Source organism: Triturus cristatus, chromosome 12 (assembly GCF_964204655.1).
Source record: "Triturus cristatus chromosome 12, aTriCri1.1, whole genome shotgun sequence".
NCBI lineage: Eukaryota > Metazoa > Chordata > Amphibia > Caudata > Salamandridae > Triturus > Triturus cristatus.
The window spans coordinates 194,559,733-194,577,863 of NC_140595.1; the positions used below are offsets into that span (position 1 = coordinate 194,559,733).

At 45.2% G+C, this 18,131-nt stretch overlaps 1 protein-coding gene across 1 annotated transcript in view; it reads left to right on the forward strand.

Annotated features, from left to right (window-relative positions):
* The window catches only part of HYDIN (HYDIN axonemal central pair apparatus protein), a 2,467,744-nt gene that overhangs the window by 1,075,351 nt on the left and 1,374,262 nt on the right, over positions 1-18,131 (forward strand). Inside the window, exons 27-28 of the mRNA XM_085640020.1 lie at positions 12,863-13,072; positions 14,130-14,267. Of these exons, the coding sequence (XP_085496146.1) occupies positions 12,863-13,072; positions 14,130-14,267 (348 nt within the window). The remainder of the gene's footprint in view (positions 1-12,862; positions 13,073-14,129; positions 14,268-18,131) is intronic.

Consider the following 18,131-nt stretch of genomic DNA (forward strand, 5'->3'; position numbering starts at 1 on the left):
ACTTTCGCAAAATTTCATAAAATTATCAGAAACTACTGCAGTACATGGCGGTAAATTTATCTTACAATATATAAACAAATTCTCCTGTTACCACTTTGGTAAAGTGGAAATAGGTTGGGACCTACTACTAACCTATATCTAAGGCCCTAACACTGAATACAGCCAAAGTGTAGTAAAAACAATATGGCTGCCTTTTCACTCTGTAAAAACAGCCATTAAACAATTAATTACTGGCTTGTCATTCCCATTTACCACGGTATACTGCAAAGTTATCACTGTACACCATGGCCCAAAATATAACTAAGGTCTAGCTGTATTATTGGATTGCTGTACCCTTGCATTACTCATGGTGTCTCATGGGCAATGCAAAACTTACGTCAGATTTACAAAAGAACGCAAGACCACCATACGTGGCCGTGCGTTGATTGGTAAATTTGGAGAAACGCAAGGCAGTGCAATTCGCTGTTTTGCGTTACTCTGCACACAATAATCTACATTGCTGCTAAATTTAACATCCATCCATATTCCACACCACTGTAGCCACTCCACTGTATGCTATTCCACTTTACGCCACTCCACTTTGCACCTCGACACTGAGCAAGATTCCACTCTACACCACTTCATTCTATTACATTGTACACAGTGCCACTGTACACCACTCCACTGTACACCACTCTCTGGAAGCTACTCCTCTTACACTATTCACTACGCCATTCTACTCTACACCGTTCCACCCTATTTTACTGTATGCCACTCCACTCTACAATACTCAACTATACGCTATTCCACTGTATACCTCCACACTCTACACTACTGCACTCCAGTGTGTGGCACTCCACTGTATGCCGATTCATTACATGGTATTCGATTGAACCCCACTCCGATGTATGCCACTCCACTGTATGGTAGGCCACTATTGTAGGAGGTTGGCTTTGTATTTGGTGCTCATTTATTTAAGAGTAGCACCCTGCACTAATCCAGACAACCCTTATGGTGATTTAAGTGGTAGCTGTGGAGAGCAGCCTTCAGACTTAGTACAGAAGGAGTATAAAGCAGCTTGTTTTACCAGATCTTCATCTTATTGGTATAAGTTAAGTGAAAAAAACACACACAATGTATTTATAAAAATAGGTATCTATTATAAGACACTCACTAACACATAATAATATCTCCTACCCGGAGATATCACACAATGACCATAATACTTTGCAAATAAAACAGGTAAGTAACACAAATTTTCAAAATTCTCCAGGGGGAGACCAAACCATATAGTAAAATAGTGGGATGAGAACCACGATCCAAGTCAGGACTGTACCCAGAAGACATAGAAGTGCTGGGGACCCAAGCAACCACCCGAGGTAAGTACCCAGGAACACTACGGAGGCGGTGTGCAGAGTGGGAACACGACTGTGTGTTCAATTCAAGTCAATGAGTAAGTTGCGGTTGCAATTTTAAAGAAGGACCCTTCCCAGTGGACCCTGAAGAAACACAATGGAAGACAGAAGGTTGGAGAGCCACCCCACCTGTGGATACCCTAGGAACCAGGATACCTGTACCAGGAAAGCCAGGTGCATAGGTGCGAAGTGGTGTCGGAAACTGTCGTCAAACTCAATGGATGACTTCAAGGAGATGCCACTGACGAAGAAGGTGAAAGTGTCTGGTGGATTCAAGATGAGAAGTACCTGCAAGCACAGGGCACTGAGTCTATGCCACTCAGGAGTGACCAGGAGGCATGGAATACGAATGCCCACTGATGTCGGATGATGCAGGAGAGGTGACGATGATCTTGTAGCCTTGTGGACCAGGCAACACTGAGGAAGACCAGGAGCCATTCAGGAGCTGTCCCACGTCGGATGTCGAGAGATAAGGGGTCAGTGCCCGTTGGGGGCACCAACAAGCCATGGCAACTGCAAAGAACATGCCCAGCGAAAAATATGCAGGGTATGGACCAGAAAGGTCCAAGTGACTCACCATGCGCAGTGGAATCGGAGTAGGCCCCAAGCAATCAGGGGAGCCCACTGGAGTTCTTCCTCAAGAGGACCCACAGGCCAGAGGCACAGGAGTCACAAAAGGACCTTGAGCAGCTCACCAAATATGCAGGCCCACGTTGCAAGAGATGCGGTGAGGACGAAGATCTTGGTGGCGGGAGATGCTCGAGGTTGGAGCTTCTTGGAGCCCGAATGTCTCTGGTGAAGAGAGCCAACAAACCATGGCAACGGCAAGTCGACACGGTGCACAGGGGTTCAGTTCCTGTGGTTCCGGCGAGGAATACTGGCCTCAAACTTGGTGAGAAGACAGTGCAGGCTTTGAGGGATGTGAAGAACCACCACCTGTGTCGCTGAGCCTTTTGGAGTCTGTGGGTGCCCAGGAACAGCAGACCGGTCAGCTCTTTTATGGTGCCTGCAGATGCAGGAATGTGACTACTTCACTTCAAGGGAGATTCCTTCAGGTGTCTTGGATGTCCACAGGCCTTGGAAGGATCCTGTATGGAGCACAGGCACAGATGAGCAGGACGACGAGGCCAGGAGCAGCAGGAGTCTTCCTAGTTGCAGTCTCGGTGCCCATAGCAAAGTCCAGAGTGCCCAGGCGGTTGAAGATGAAGTGGTGTCTGATCTGAATATCGTCCCACGACGAATCCAGGGACCCACCCAGAGGTAAGCCCTCAAGTACCCTAAGGAAAAGATTGGGACGAATAAAGAGTCCTTCCCAGAGGATGGGCTGGACAGTGGCGAGGATACTCCCATGTCCTTTGTCCAGTTTTGTGCCGGAGTGGGAGCCAATGGCTTCCTGAACTGGTTTGAACTGGAGTGTGCAAGGAGGGCACCAAGTGTGCCCTTTAAGCAGTCTCAGTGGCACTGGCAAGGGCACCCGCCCTACCTCAATACACTAAACCCTGTCTGGGAGGTGGTCACACCTCCCTGTGACAGGATATCTAGTATTCTGCCTTCCCCTGCTCGAAATTGGCTCAGCAGCAGGAGGGCAGAAACATGTTTCTGGTCGGCAGCAGCCCTAGCTTGCTGTCTGGTTCTGGAAGACTGGTACCGGGAGCAGTGAGGGCCTCCCGGAGGAGCTTTACAGTGCACCGTTTGAGGTGTGGGGGTATGATACCAAACATTACATGGTTTGTTACAGCCAGTTTAGAGATGGTCATCGCGTAATGACCCATGGCCCCTCTATATATCGTTATGGCTGATGCACTTTCAACCCAGGAGAATGGACTCCAAAGGTTGTAGGGGTGTCCTGCTCATGCAGGGGCACCCTCACACTTAGAACCATGCACCCTGCCTTCAGGATTGCAAGGCCTGCCTTACGGGTGACTTAGAGGTTTTAAGTGCAGTGACCTTAGATATAAGCAAACTTATATCTCTCGTAAGTGGTGCTAGCACCAGCTTACACAGGCTGCAATGGCAGGCATGTAGTCACAGTTTTAGTGGCAATCCATAGGTGGCATAATACATGCTTCAGTTCATGGGGGACACCTGGTGTACCTATGCCCTGGCTACCTCAGCACCATATACTAGTGACTTATAAGGGTACACCTTTAGCCAATCTGGGAAGTACTCACCACAGCCAATTTAGGGAGAAAGCACAGGTACTGGGGTCCTGATTAGCAGGATCCCAGTCAGACTAGTCATTAGTCAGAAACAATAACAACACCAGGCAAAAAGTGGGGGTAACCATGCAGAAGGATCCTACCTTCCTACACATACCATTTGATGTTTCCTCTTTATTAATGTTTTGAAGATTTTTCATCTTTTTTGGCACACTGTTTCCACAACCAGTTTCTATGGTGGCTTTGCGTTCTGGCGGGGAAGGTTTCACAGAAGAAACTGATATCCGTGCGCCGGGGACTTATATGGCTCCACTGACGTCATGACCAGAGTCGACATTATCGCGGAGCTGTACGACGCCATATCCCGGCGTGCAGAGGGACTGCTGAAAAACTTCCGGATCCAGACTGGCGCCTGGGTAGAATTCAAAAGTTAATGAATCTGCAGCTAGACTGTGTCTCTACCAGATATCACTTTACCGAAGGTGAGTAACTTTTATGTTAGGGAGAACCACCACTGACATTTCCATCTTTTTGAATCTTGACCTGCATTTGAAAAAAGGAACTAAAAGACCTAAAGCATGACAAATAGGCTCTTGAGCTCGAAGGCCTGGCAGTGGATGGGAAAGCCACTCCCATCATGGTGATAAACCTGTATATCATTCCGCATAGGGACGAGAAAAGAAAGGTCATTACAAACATCTCTGACCAGATAAAGAGGCTCCGCTATGAATACCCAGGGCATGAGTGCATTGTTGCTGGTGATTTCAATACATGCTATTTGTGCCATCCTGGAAGGATTCATAAGGATGTGCATTGTAATGTATTCGAGATCTGAATCAGGGGACTTGACCTGGGCTTGTGTGACCAAAAAGGCACCCTGGAGGATAAATCAAAACCTGCATTTAGAAATATTTCAACACTGGACTATATCTTTCTGAGCAAAAACCTTCTGAGTAAATGTGAAGCAGATCAGGTTCAGAATAGAACTGAAAGCGGCCACCATCTGCTCTCCATCACTGTCAACATGAGTTCTAAGACCTATATGGGTTTCAATCCGGCTGGCCAACTGATTCCAAATAACGCTGTTCCACTGCAAAAAAGTATAAAGTAGGGCCCCAGCAGCAAACTTGTATACCAAAAGTGGAAAGCAACGTTTACATCTCCCTTCTCTGACCATAAAATGACCATAGTAGAGAAACACTGGGGGGCGGAGCACAATAAGAGAACTACATGCAACTTTAACTTTCAGAAAAGGATCAAACCAAACCTTGGTTGCCTATGAGACACAGGTCCTTCTCATACCCTAACAGAGAGTTCAAGCTTAGTAAAAGGATATGTTGCTTGGCTGAACTAGGATACAGAAGAGAGAAGGGCCCAATCACCGAAATAGCACTAAATGAGGCGAGGAGGAAACACAAAAAGACAGTATGGGTTCTAAAACAAAAACATATAGAGGAAGAGTGGAAATACATTTGCACTCTGCTGGCCCAATGCAAGTCGCAGGAATTCTGGGACTACATCAATGGCTTGTCAAGTAAATCCACATGCAAAGAGAACGCCGTCTCTGCAGAAAAATGGGTCAGCTATGTGAAAAGCCTCTATGTAGACAATATGAAATCTAGGGCCACTTCGGAGACCCTACTCACTGGAGCCATATAGGGCCTAGTGGAAAACCAAATTGTAATTACTGAAGAGGAGACAGTAACCATCTTGAAGTCAATTCGCAAGGACGGAGCACCAGGGCCTAACGGCCTGCCTGGTAGCATCTTTAGGGAGGACACCAAGCTGTGGGTCACCTATATGTTCAAACTCTTCAATGAATACACTCTCTCATCCACCATCCCAGATTCATAGAAAGACTCTATCCTGCACCCAATACATGAAAAGGGAAAAAAAACATCCCTTAACCATAACCGCTATTGGTAAGTGTACTTACCTTGGCATTTGGCTGTCAGATACAGGCAAACCCTTCCATCAGACAAAGGCCTTGAAGAAAAAGCTGAAAAACATAGTTTGCCTAATAAAACGTCACCACAAGTTGTAGAGCCTAACAGCCAAGGTGATTCAAATAGTAGCAAATGTCAAACTGCTACCCACCATAAGCGATGGGCAACTTGCATACCCTGGAATGATCACAAATACATTCGAGCATTTTCATGTAGCTGCTTAATATATTTGGTGTGCCAAAAACAACTAGGCACACACTGATTCGATTGGAATTTGGGTTGGTGAACATGGACATTGAATGTCAAAAGGATGTAATCAAACACTACCACCAACTAGTTAGACAAGATGCAGACTCCCTGAAAGGAGCCCTGCGAATAATATTTCAGGACGATATGAGGGCGTGGGCAAGGTACCTCAACAGTGCTATATTACATTAAACTTAAGCACAGAATGCTTCATGAACCCAATTGTCACACTACAGCACATGAAGAGAACTTTAAAGACACAGGGCAGGCTTCTGTCAAAGGAATGGGATCTAAATGAAATCGGGCACACTCCAGGCGCCACGGGCCTTGTAAATCCCATTAAGACTTTCCCTGTCAACCATTCTTGAGAACGGCCTTGAGAAGACAAGCCCTGAGGAACATATTGTTGACCAGACTTCTGACAATGCCTATGTGGGACTACAGGGCCCATTCGAAAACAAAACACCCATGGCAAAGACAGTGCAGGCTGTGCCCTTGCACAATAGAATCTGTAGAACACGTAGTATGCTGCTGGCAACAATGCTACCCCTTTGGCGAACCCTCCCCTTTTGAGAACCCACTTAAGGCCTCTATTTCTGCAGCACGGCATAAGAACTCGCAAAGAAGCTGTGGCTTATGTTTTCTCGTCCGATGTCCCCATGGAGCTAGCACGAATTGGCAAGTTCTTTGCAACAGTGGGAAAGATACTAAGGAACCACAGCTTGCAAGTCCCTGCATACCAACCGGGCTGCACCAATTATGAACTTTCATGAACTCAAAGAATGAGCCCACGTCCCTTTTTGTACAGCTGTATTTTAACTCTGAAACACACTTGCACGTACATGCACTGAAGGAGGCACCCTGCACTAGTAGATCGCTCTTTGCCTGGTCCTACACTGCATTGCCTTAACCGTTTTCACTTCTCCTCTTATAGGTTGGCTATTTTCAACTTTTCACAAAACACATGCATTGGTTTGCTTTTATGGTACTTTGAAACATATTTACACTTACTTACCTGCATGTCCGCAGAGCTGAGGACTTGCAGACTTGTCGTCACTGGGGACTATACGGCTCTGTTCCTATTGGCTTCTAACGTCCTTTTTGTCCCAGCTGTATATTGTTTTTAGTTTGCTTTTCTGGCACTTCCCACTATGAACATATTTGCACTTATCTGCATGCTGCATCCTGGGCCAGCAGACCATTCTCCGCAAGGACCTGTGTTGCACTGCTTTAATCGTTTTTATTGCGCTCTGTTGCACTTTTTTTGATTAACGGCACAATGTGTCTGCAAAGAGCTGACCACGCTTCAGGCCCTACAGTCTGACGACGGACCTTATCCTTACGGCAATAGTCTCACAATGTGATTTTAAATCGTGATTTTTAAAAGGCTTTTTAAAGATGTATTGCTTGCCACCTGCGCGTTACACAATGGAATTGTAAAGGTTTTCATCATAATGTGATTTTAATCTCTGAATTATAAAGGTTTTGTTTGTTTGTCTTTGTGTCATATGATGAAATTGTAAAGATATTAATTTATCATACAGTAAGCATTATGTACATTCTGAAAAGCCTCTTCATGAGGGTGTGGTGGGATACGGTGTTGAACGCTGATGAGAACTCGAGGAGAATGAGGATCACTGTTTTTGCCCCACTAGAGGTGGGTTCTGATGTAGTGACTGGCAGGGATCAGGGTGGTTTCGGTACTGTGGTTGGTGCGGAATCCAGATTGGGAAGTGTCCAGAAGAGATTGGGAGGTGTGGTGTCCCGAAGATTGTTATTCTCCAGGTGTTCCGTGAGTTAGTGGTTAATGGCTTTTTTGAGGATTTTGTCAGGAAAGGTGAGCAGAGAGATGAGATGGTAGTTCTTGATTTCGCTGGGGTTGGTGGAGGGTTTCTTGAGCAGGGGTTTGACTTCTGCGTATTTCTATTCTTCGGGAAGGTTCACATGGTTGCTGCATTACAAATGGCTTGTTGCTGAACATCTTGCTCCTGAGGTTGACAAAGTGGTGGGGATAGGGATCCATGGGTGCTCCTGAGTGGACAGAGTTAATGATGGCAGTGGTTTTGTGCGTGGTGAGCTGGTCCCAGGTGGTGAGCAGGTGGTCGGGTTGCACCTTTTGGAGAGAGGCGGCTGAGGATGTCGGTGGGTTGGGGTTCAAAGTTTTTGTAGATGGTGGAGATCTTGTCATGAAAGAAGTCCGCCATGGTGTCCCAAAGTTTCTGGGAAGGAGTGATGACTTTTTCAGTGGCTGAGGGGTTGGAGAACTTCCTGACGATGGTAAGGAGTTCTTTATTGTGGTTTGAATTGGTTTCGATGCAGTCAACAAGGGCCCTACTTTTCGTCTTTTTCAGGAGTTGGTGGTAGTTGAGTGATGTCTTTAAAGTGACTTGGTCTGTGGTCTCCTTGCTGGTGCGCCATTTCCTTACAAGTCGCTTGCAGTTGCATTTTGTAGTTCTGAGTTCAGTGGTGTACCAACTGGCCTGTTTGGAGAGTCTCTTAATTTTTGTGGGCTTTATAGGGGCAATTCTGTCGGCGCAGTCGGTGATCCAAACGGAGAAGTTCTTGACAGCCTGTTCAAGGTGGGAGTTGCTGAAGGATTTGGTCCATTGGCTCTCTGACACTTTAGGCCTGATTTAGAGTTTGGCAGACCAGTTTAATCCGTCACAAACATGATGGATATCCCGTCCGCCGTATGACGAATCCATTATGTCCTATGACACTTGTAATACGGCAGACGGGATATACTAACCCATCACCAAACTCTAAATCAGGCCCTTTGCTTTAGCTGCGATGTGAGGTGCTGGGCGTCTTGATGGTGGTGCCGGGTGAGGGTCCTGTGATGGTGAAATGGGCAATGGCGTGGTCTATCCAGGTGAGCTGACATAGCTGTTCTTGACTCGTTCGCTGGCCATGAAGATGGAGTCAAGAGTGTGTCCTGCAATGTGTGCGTTGTTGGTGACTAGTTGGGTGAGCCCGATGTTGTTCATGCTTTTAAGGAGGTTGGTGGTGTTGGTGTCATTGGGCCTGTCGAGGTGACAATTGAGGTCTCAGAGGAAGAACTAGTGTTTGGAGTCAATGGCAAGCTGGCGATGAAATTGGGAATGGCGTTGCAGAAGCTCGAGCGTGATCCTGGAGGTCTGTAGGCAAGAGTGCCTCTGATGGTGGTTTTGCCATTGATATGGAGTTGAAAGTTCAGGTGTTCCTTGATCGAGGCGGTGTCATCTGCGGTGGAAGTGCAGTGTATGGTTTCTTTGTAGATGATGGTGATTCTCCCTTCGTGTTTATTAATGAGGTCTTGGGGTGATATCTTATAGCCATCGAGTGTAGCTGAGTTGATGTTTGGTGCGGAAACAGTGTTGAGCCAGTTCCTGGTGCAGAAGAGGACGTCGGGAAGCGGGGGGGGAGGCTGCGTTGTCCCATATCTCGGCTTTGTGCTTGCTGAGTGATTGTGCCTTGAGCAAGAAGCGGGGGAGTTGTCCTGAGGCAGTCGTGTTCGATGTAGTGGTGGACAATGAACAAGCAGATGCTCTAGTGTTGCAGGAAAAATAACATGCCGGCAGGAAAAAGGTCCTGCCATTGATAATGAAGAAGTGCAGCAGCAGTTGTTGTTGTGGAGTTTGGTGTCCAGTGTATCTGCGTGTAATAGAGGGCTAGGGTTTGTGGCACTGGGTGTGGTCCAGGCGCAGACGGGCTTGCCTTTGGCGCACTAGCGGCGGACCCATGCTGCGGCCTCCATCAGGTAGGTCCTCAGAGGAGGGAGGGGTGCTGTGAGGCGGTGTGCTGAGCTAGCGCAAGGCGGGAAAGATAAGCAGTGGACAACAGCGGAACAAAGTGAGGAGGCGGCGGGAGCGAGCTGGTGAGTCACAACAGGCAAAAGCAACCCCAACATACAGAGAATAAGCTCTGAACTAACAGAGGAAAAATAAGGTGATAGTTAACACAGTCAAATACAAACACTAAAAATTTAACAGAGGGCTAAGCAGTGGGCAAAGGCGCAAAAGCTGATATACAACAGACAGTTAATGTAATGGAGGGACTCGGCAGAGGGGAGCAGCGCAAGTGACTAAAATAAATGGACTGTCAATCACAACTCTGTAAAACAATGCACAGTAAACACTGCTAAACCAAAGGGCTACAGCAGAGAGAAAGCAGCGTAGCAGCAAGAGGGAGCTAGTGCAAAGGACCTGAAAGGAAAGCTGTGACCTGACTTCTTGATATAGTGGACATATGAGTTTCATCTGCATGGAATGGAAAACTTTGAAGGCGGCCATGCAGGACGTTGAGTCACCTGTCATTGCCGTGTCTTCTGCAGTAATTGTATCCTTTTCTCATTTTGAGGTGAACTTGTGAATTCTGAAAATGTGCCTTTTCTAAGCAAATGACCTGTTACGACCGTCATGTTTACTGCTGTAATCTGCACATTTTTCTTACTCTCTGGTTACCTTTTTTTCATTATTTTTTTTTAATTTCTGTCCTCTTTATTCTTTAACAAAAACTCACTCTATAAGGGGGTCAAAACAGGGATACTTAGTTTAAGGACTAGAACACCTCCAATCCCATCAGAGTACAACAAATAACCAAAAGAAGGTGTCAAGTCCGTGGAACAAAGAATAGTCAACCAGTAACCGCTATAAAAAAGTGCATGAGATCCTACCGGTAGTCGGGACACCACTTAACAAGAGGTAAGAGTCCATCAGCCCACCCTTACTGGCGGAGCATCGTCATTTGGAACTCTGAGTAATCACGGTCTATGCCCACACTTGCGGATGCACAGGTCAGTGATTGCTGTGAGAGAACACTCCTGCCAGGTATTGTACCTCAGACCTGGGGACTCAAGGAATGTGCAGTGCTCATGTGTGATGTGATGTGAGGTTTAAAAATGAATACTTGGTCAAAAAATTTGTTTATTAGGCATTAACCAAGTTTCATATCTAAAAGAGCCTATAGTCTTTTCAGAAAAATATATAGACTAATCTCTGGCTCAATCATAGTGTGGTCGACATGTTTCAGCCGTCATGGTCAGATCGACCTGGCTTTCTTCAGGACCAAAAATATTTTCTCAGATGCTACTGCTCAAAACCAAGTGATTTATGAAAACAAAATACATGCCAAAATGTGAATATACTTTTCTATCTACTTCTCACATATCCAAGGGGGTCAAATAGAGGACAATCCGTTTTGCCCTGCGGCTGCGATGGTTCATTTCCGCAGGATATGGTTCATTTTACTATGTTTTGCCTATTTTATGATACCTCTTTGAAAATCCTTTTTAATTCCTATTCTGAAGCAGGGCAATTTTAACCAAGTTCGGCCTGCCTACATATTTCTACAGATGCTGACGGGCAATTTTGTATTCCATGTATTAAGTTTTCTAAAATCTGCCATTAGGCTCAGGGCGAGTTGCGACTAACTGGCTGGTTTTTCATAACCATCTCTGGTTTCATGTATTTGGTTAGCTAATAGCGTGTAGATTCCTTTATTGGTTTTACTGCACTATTTATAATGTTTTAATCCAGGACCCTTAACAGTTGTGCTTTTTATGAATTATGGACCTGTGCTGTCCATGAACACCTAAGAATGAATTGTCAATTTGGCCACATTTGATTTGCATTGTGATTGTATATATTGTACTATACCAATTTTTTATGACGTATTACATATTGTGCTTTTATGGTTTTATTAACATGAAACCGAATAAAGATATTTTGATGATGATGAATTAAAACACACAGATACTCTAACATCATCCATATCTCTCTCCACCCCTCCCGGGACCAATGGTGTTGAACTCCACATTGTTCAATGGCAACATTACCGGACTTTCCCATCCCACAGAACTTGGACAGTGACGGTAACCTTGAGTATCCCTCTGTTCCTCTTACGCAGTGAAGAAGAGGCTTCTTCAGCTCGTTAGCTTTTCACGCTCCTGCCAAGATTTCCTCTCTCAGGCATCACTATAAATAGTACAACAATACTTCTTTCTTTAGCAATGAAATCATGAGAACATACCTGCAAAAGAAAAAGTGCGTAAAGCAAGCAAAATGCATTTCAAAATGAAGGCTTTTATTAAAGCTAACTTTAGTCAAGCGTTTCAATGTGCACTTCGGGTACATGATCATAGATGCATGTATAACTTCAAAAATAACTGCAATGTGAATAGATGCATTCATGGTTATATATGCAGTGTGCTTCAAATAAATGCAATAGGAATTGAGACTTGAGCGTAAATATAAATGAAAACTACATGTCTCCATGGTTAAGCTAAACATTAATGTGTGCACATTTATGGGTCTCTAGTTTTCTACAGTGAATGTACTTCAGTAATACATTGAATGCTTACTTGAAGTTAATGAAGTTAGGCACACAGTGTATATTGTTGAGTATACATAAAATAGCGCTTCTGTGATGTGTAAGGGTCGAGCCTAAATTGTGTGTTAATTATAACCATTACACTTGCGCACAATTAAACACAAAAGATAAAACCTTTACACTTCTACTGTTTCAGAGTGTTGTCAGTGCTACACATTAAAGTAGGACATCTTTTCTGGAATCATTGTTAGATTGATTTGCATGTAGATGGTTCATAAAGTGCATAGTTTAGCAGAATACCCGTGCTCCTATTAACACACATAGATTTAATCAACGTGGGCCTTTGAGCTGTTTATGTGCAGGCATATAGGAAGCAAAGTGAAAACAGTGCAAAGGGCATAAACCCTGGGTAGGGCCTGTGATATTACTCATGGTGTGTCCTTAAGTCGATTGGACCAACACCTGTTAAACCGGGCCATCCTCCTGTGGAACTATTGTATTACACTATGCTTTTTCATGGGAACAGGTGAAAGGGCATTTCCCAGGCAGATGATAAGCCTCAGTGGTCACTACATATGTCTTTGGCTGTATTTGAAAAGATTCTCATTGATGCAGTGAAGACTACACAGCAGCAGGGAAATGGCAAGGTTTTAAGAGTTTAGGTAGACACTGGAATGACTTTTGAGGTGTAAATATTATTCCTTTCTATTTAGCTTTATTGTTCTTTTATTATACCTTGTGATATATGTTTAGGTGCAGATGAAGTAAAATTGTCTTCATCATCACACTCTTTCCTTTCTTTCTCTAGGTATTTGATATTCTTCCCCTGTATGGAATGCTGCAGCCTGGTGAAAGCCAGCAGTTGTCCTTTACTTTTTTTGGACATGGTGGCATCAGTGCACAGGTGAAGGCTTTATGCGAGGTGGAGGGAGGCCCAACCTATGAGATTTTACTTCGGGGAGAAGCCTCACTTGTCTGTTATGAGTTGGACAAAAGGGAGCTCGACTATGGTCTGCAGGTATAGCAACCTTGTTTTAAAATCTCAGAGCAGTCTGCTTTGGCAAGTGGCAGAATAGCTTTTTGAGAAATTAAGCTGTTCTAGCAACAGATGAGATCAACCCAAGCTGAATTCTATAATGTTTCCTCATGTGCCTCTTCTTGCCCTTTAACCCCATCTTCCACTTCTGCCTTTCCCCTCCCCTTTTGCCCTATTGTGCCCACCTTCAGTCCCAATTGTCTGCTCATCCCCTAGGTCTTTCAAATATACTTATGTCTCAGACGAGTTCCTGGCTATTAGCTCCTGCCTGCTTATTTCACTTATCCCACTCAGGCCTAGTTTACTTATCCCACTCAGGCCTAGTTGATTCCCCACCCAGGTCATTTCATCAACTCTTCTTGGATATAGCCCAATCACTAACACTCTGAACTCCTTTACCTCACATGGCTGCCTCTACACTTTCCACTCAGATCTTTTCATATCTTTTCACCTTGTCTGCCTTTCATTTACTGTACTCATCCACTTATGAACAACCACTCCATTTTTGCAGCCTCCAAGATGATCTGTCTCATCCTCTAACTTCAAGTTGCAACATTTCCCTTTTCCGGCATCACATTTAAACCTGTACTTTTCTCTCCTTCTTATTCTACTCTTCAAGTTTTGCTTTTCCCATATTCACCTCATTTACTTAACTACTTTTTCTTTAACTTTTAGCTCCACCCCTCCGTTTCTCACCCTTATGGCTATGCACCCTATTTTATTACAAATTCCATTTACACAACCAGACAGTCTAGCTCCTATCCTAAATAGCAGATGTAGCTCTATCTATTCTTTTCCCTCCCAACTCTGTCCCAGTTTTTTCAGTCTCCAACTATGCCTCTCTTTTATCCTCTTGCCAACTCTGCCATTTTCCCAAATCTAATTTTCCTCATCAGAGTGCCAGAGTGCGCAATACAAGTCTTTGGCACCCACCGAGAACTGCATCACCATTCCTTTCAGTTACCTATTTGCCTTTAATTACACTAATGATCACACAATACTTTTAATAGAAGCTCATATTTCTTTTCTTTACTTGCAGCCCTTTGACCATGTAGCTGAAACTGAATTTTTGCTGAAGAACAGTGGCAAAGTCAGCTTTGAATTTGTGGTTCTTAACAATATCCAAGCTTTCAAAGAGAACCCACCTCCTGGAGCACCTCTGATTGTGCCTTCCTCTGTGAGTATCTTTTGCAGCATACCCTTGATTTGATCCTCCTAATCCTCATAATTTCATTATTTTTTACCATTTTAGTTTTGCTTTTTTAACACAAGAGGAGAGGAGTTGACCTAATGGCAAGGGCGATTGACCTTGAATCTGGGGAACTGGGTTCGAAGATCGGCAATGACGCGGAACATCCTGTGAATCTGGGCAATTCACTTAATCTCCCAGTGCCTAACAAAAATGAATGTGTCCTCATGTAACACAACTGGTGCTATGTAAAGCGCTCTGGTACCTGATACCTTTGGGTCAAGTTCGTGCTATATAAAACTCTGTAAAAAATAAAAAAAATTAACTTTAATGCTGATACTGATCCAGTGGTGAACCAGCAACAGATATTCCAATAACATATACTCACCTGGGCCCATACACACACATACACACAGCTTGGTACTAGCCGCTGGAGTCAAAGTTTATGATTTTACCATTACTTCAAGATTAGTTACCTCTTGTTCTCAACTAATCTTTCACAGATCAAAAAGTTCTTTCCTCTGGTCGATGGACCAATAGTTGAACTAGTTGATGGTGAAACAACATGAATTACTTCTCCTTGCAATTAAATAATCACAGACTCGGGGAAATTTTTAAGTCTTTATCTAAATTAATGTCATGTTAACCACTTTTAAAGTATAGTACAGTCTCCATCACTCATAGGAAGGAAGATTCAATTAATCAATCACCAAACACATAAAGTATACTTTGCAATGACATGCTCAGAAGGGAGAGGACCAAGAGAGAAGAACTTTTGCACATTCACGAGAATGATAGTTACCTAGGATGGTGTGAAAACCAACCCCCTCTGCCAAGGAGCTGGGAAGGGTCCCCCGGGAAAGATCAGGCGACAAAGACTTCAGGACAGGAATCAGGACAGGATAGAAGACCTCTCTAACACCGACGCTTGCGTAGCAACCCTCTCTGACACTCTCGTCCTGTTGTAAATTGAAACAACGATGTGATTAAGCATTTACTAAAGACATTAGTTCCTTTCCGTTAGAGCATGTTTTCTTCGTTATGTTGACCGAAGTTTGGACTCCATTTCGTACTGTCATGCTTCCACGTGTTCCCCACGAGAAGAGTCCAACCTCTGTGTTAGTTGCTCCTGTAATCTGCCTAGTAACAGTCTATAAATAGCTCCTTTGTCCATCTGGCACATGCCCAGACTTGACCACATCTGTTATCAGTTAGCCTTGCTTGACCATGTTTTCGCGGGCTCAAGGAGTGTGTTAGCTCCGCCCACATATTGATTCAGTATCGAAAATGACCATAAATGGTAATGTTCTTCGGCCTCATGTTGTATCCACCCACTTACGAGCCCCTCTATTGTGTATAAAAGGGGACCGTGTACGCAAGTTCTTTGTGCTACTCTATGCAATACTGAAGAGTGTTGTGTGGATTGTAGGACCACCCTTAAGGGTTAATAAATGCTGTCTTTGTACTTTGCAGTTTCCGTGCCAACTTCCTTATAGATTCCATTACAGGAGAGCGAACCCTTGTGTCCTGCGGGCCTAGCTGGGGCCTGTATTCATCAATTGGCGCCCGTCACGTGGGGCTCATCGGCGACTCGGATGCTCGAAGGACTGGTCGCGACGAAGGTGAGGAATTTGGCCGGGGACGTGATCACTGCCAGCGGCGTCTTAGCCCTGGCATCCCGAGGTTTTTCTTCCTTCCCTTCCGAGCTGACCGTCTGGGTGGCGCCGGTCCTCGACTGAGACCTCTTCTGTCGGTCCTGCCGTGAAAGCCGTTTGGGCGATTGTGGAGCTTGGCAGTTGGAATCTGGACTCTTGATTGGTAAGAACCGGTGTACGGTACTTGCTCCGAGTTTTTGAAGCCTGGTCCGGCTATTTGAGTTTGATTTGTGATGACTAGTCATATTTTGTATTTGTCTTTGTGAAAATATATGCGTTGCAACACATATAGGCAGGTAATGTGGAGAGATTTCTCCGGAGCTGTGTAACTTTGAACGGCGCAACGATTAAGTGCCATTTTTCTATAATACTGCATATTTTGCATTATTTCTGAGCATGCCTGCTTTCAGCGCACTCCGTAAGTGGTGTTGCTGTTTCGGAAACCGGTTGAACCTCGAGGAATCTGCTCCAGCTCCCCCAGAGGGGACTCCTAATAGGGATATGTATGTGAAGCATGGTCTTTCTTCCATAATGTACAGCACAGTATGGAGGAAATATACAAAAAAAGATCCTGAGTTACGATGGCCTTTGTATGGATCGTTTGATATACGTAAGATTGAGTATGTGGAACAGTGTATGTGTAAGCGGCGTGCTCGTCAGGATATGTTTGAGTGTGTGCGGTTGTGGGTGAAGGAGGTGCGTGAGCGAGAGAAGCGTGAGAAAGCGCTGTTTGATAAAGAACAACGGAAGAATGATCATGTGCGAGCACAGGAAGCGAGGCGTCGGGAGGACAATGAACAAACGGAGAGACAAGAGAAAGAGCGTAGGCTGCAAGTCTCGGGTCAATATGCTGTTCGGCAGCCACTCTATCCTGTCCTTAATAATCTTGATGATGATTTTTATTTACTAGATCGCTCTCCGCCCCCTTATGTTGGCGCATCTGCTCCGAGGCCACAAGATTCTGTCCCGGGTACGGGTAAGGTAGATACGCGGTCCATGTTATCGGCTGAGCATATGGCTGAGCTTCGGCAAATTTCCTTCCGTGCACTTAAGGGTAAGGTGTCCGTGGATGAATTGTTCCATACTTGGGGGTCGTGGCAGGATAGAGAGAGATTGTATTTTTTTAACCATTTCGCTGAGGAAGTGATTGCTGCTTTTCGGAAATATTCTAGTGTCTTTGAGCCTGAAGAAGTGACATCGGATGCTAAAGCATTGCATGATGGTGTTTTTTCTCCCTTTAAGGCTCCTGATACGGCTCGGCGGCTATTCGCCTTGCGGGACGCGGTGCTGGCCCATAGAGAAAAAGCGCGCCAACGAGCAGGGGAGGAGACGCAGTTGGATTCGTGTACCGCAGAAGGCCACTCATCCACCTCTCAATCAGATAAGAGCGATCTAGTGCATGCTAAGCCAATGCGCGAGGCGGCGCCTTTGTATGTTCCTCCTAAAGGAGCGGGGACTAGCTCGGACATTACCTCCGCCGATGCTAAGGGATATTTTGTGTATAATTGGGTTTATACTCCGTGGCATAGAGCTGATGTGATGGCATTAAAGAATGCGCTGCCTGACCCCCGCAAGAATCCAGCGGCCTTCTACGAAGAAGTCGAGGGGGCCTTGAATTCTTGCGTTATGACTTTAGCAGATATCGATTTGTTCTTTGGCCTTATTCTACCACCGGATATGTGGCGATCTGTCCGAAAGGTAGATGATGTAGTTGCCTTTAAGGCTCGGTGGTCTGACCTTGAGGATGAGGATAGGGAGCGGAAGCCCGCGCAGAAACCGCCTCAGAGTATTTTAGATCTCCCTGCTGCTATTGTGGCTAAGTTGAAGACAATTATCCCCCCTAAAAAGATTGACTGGAATATGTTAGCTGCATGTAAACAGAAAGCTGACGAGTCAGTTGCGGACTTCTTTACGCGCTTTGAGGAGACGTTTCATGATTTTAGTGGCCAGTCGCTTACTGACGATACGGGCCGCCACCTTTTTGCGGATAAATATGTGGCCAATCTGCTGCCGTCAGTTGCGGCCCGTCTAAAAGCCAGTGAAAGTTCTTGGTCCTCCGCTACACCGACGGCCCTCCTGACTATCGCCCAGTATTATGAGCGTCAGGAGCAAGAAGCGAAGGGCCAGGAGGAAAAGAAATCGAAAGATTTGAAAACAAAGGTGATGTTGGCACAAGTCTATGGCCCGCCCCGGCGGG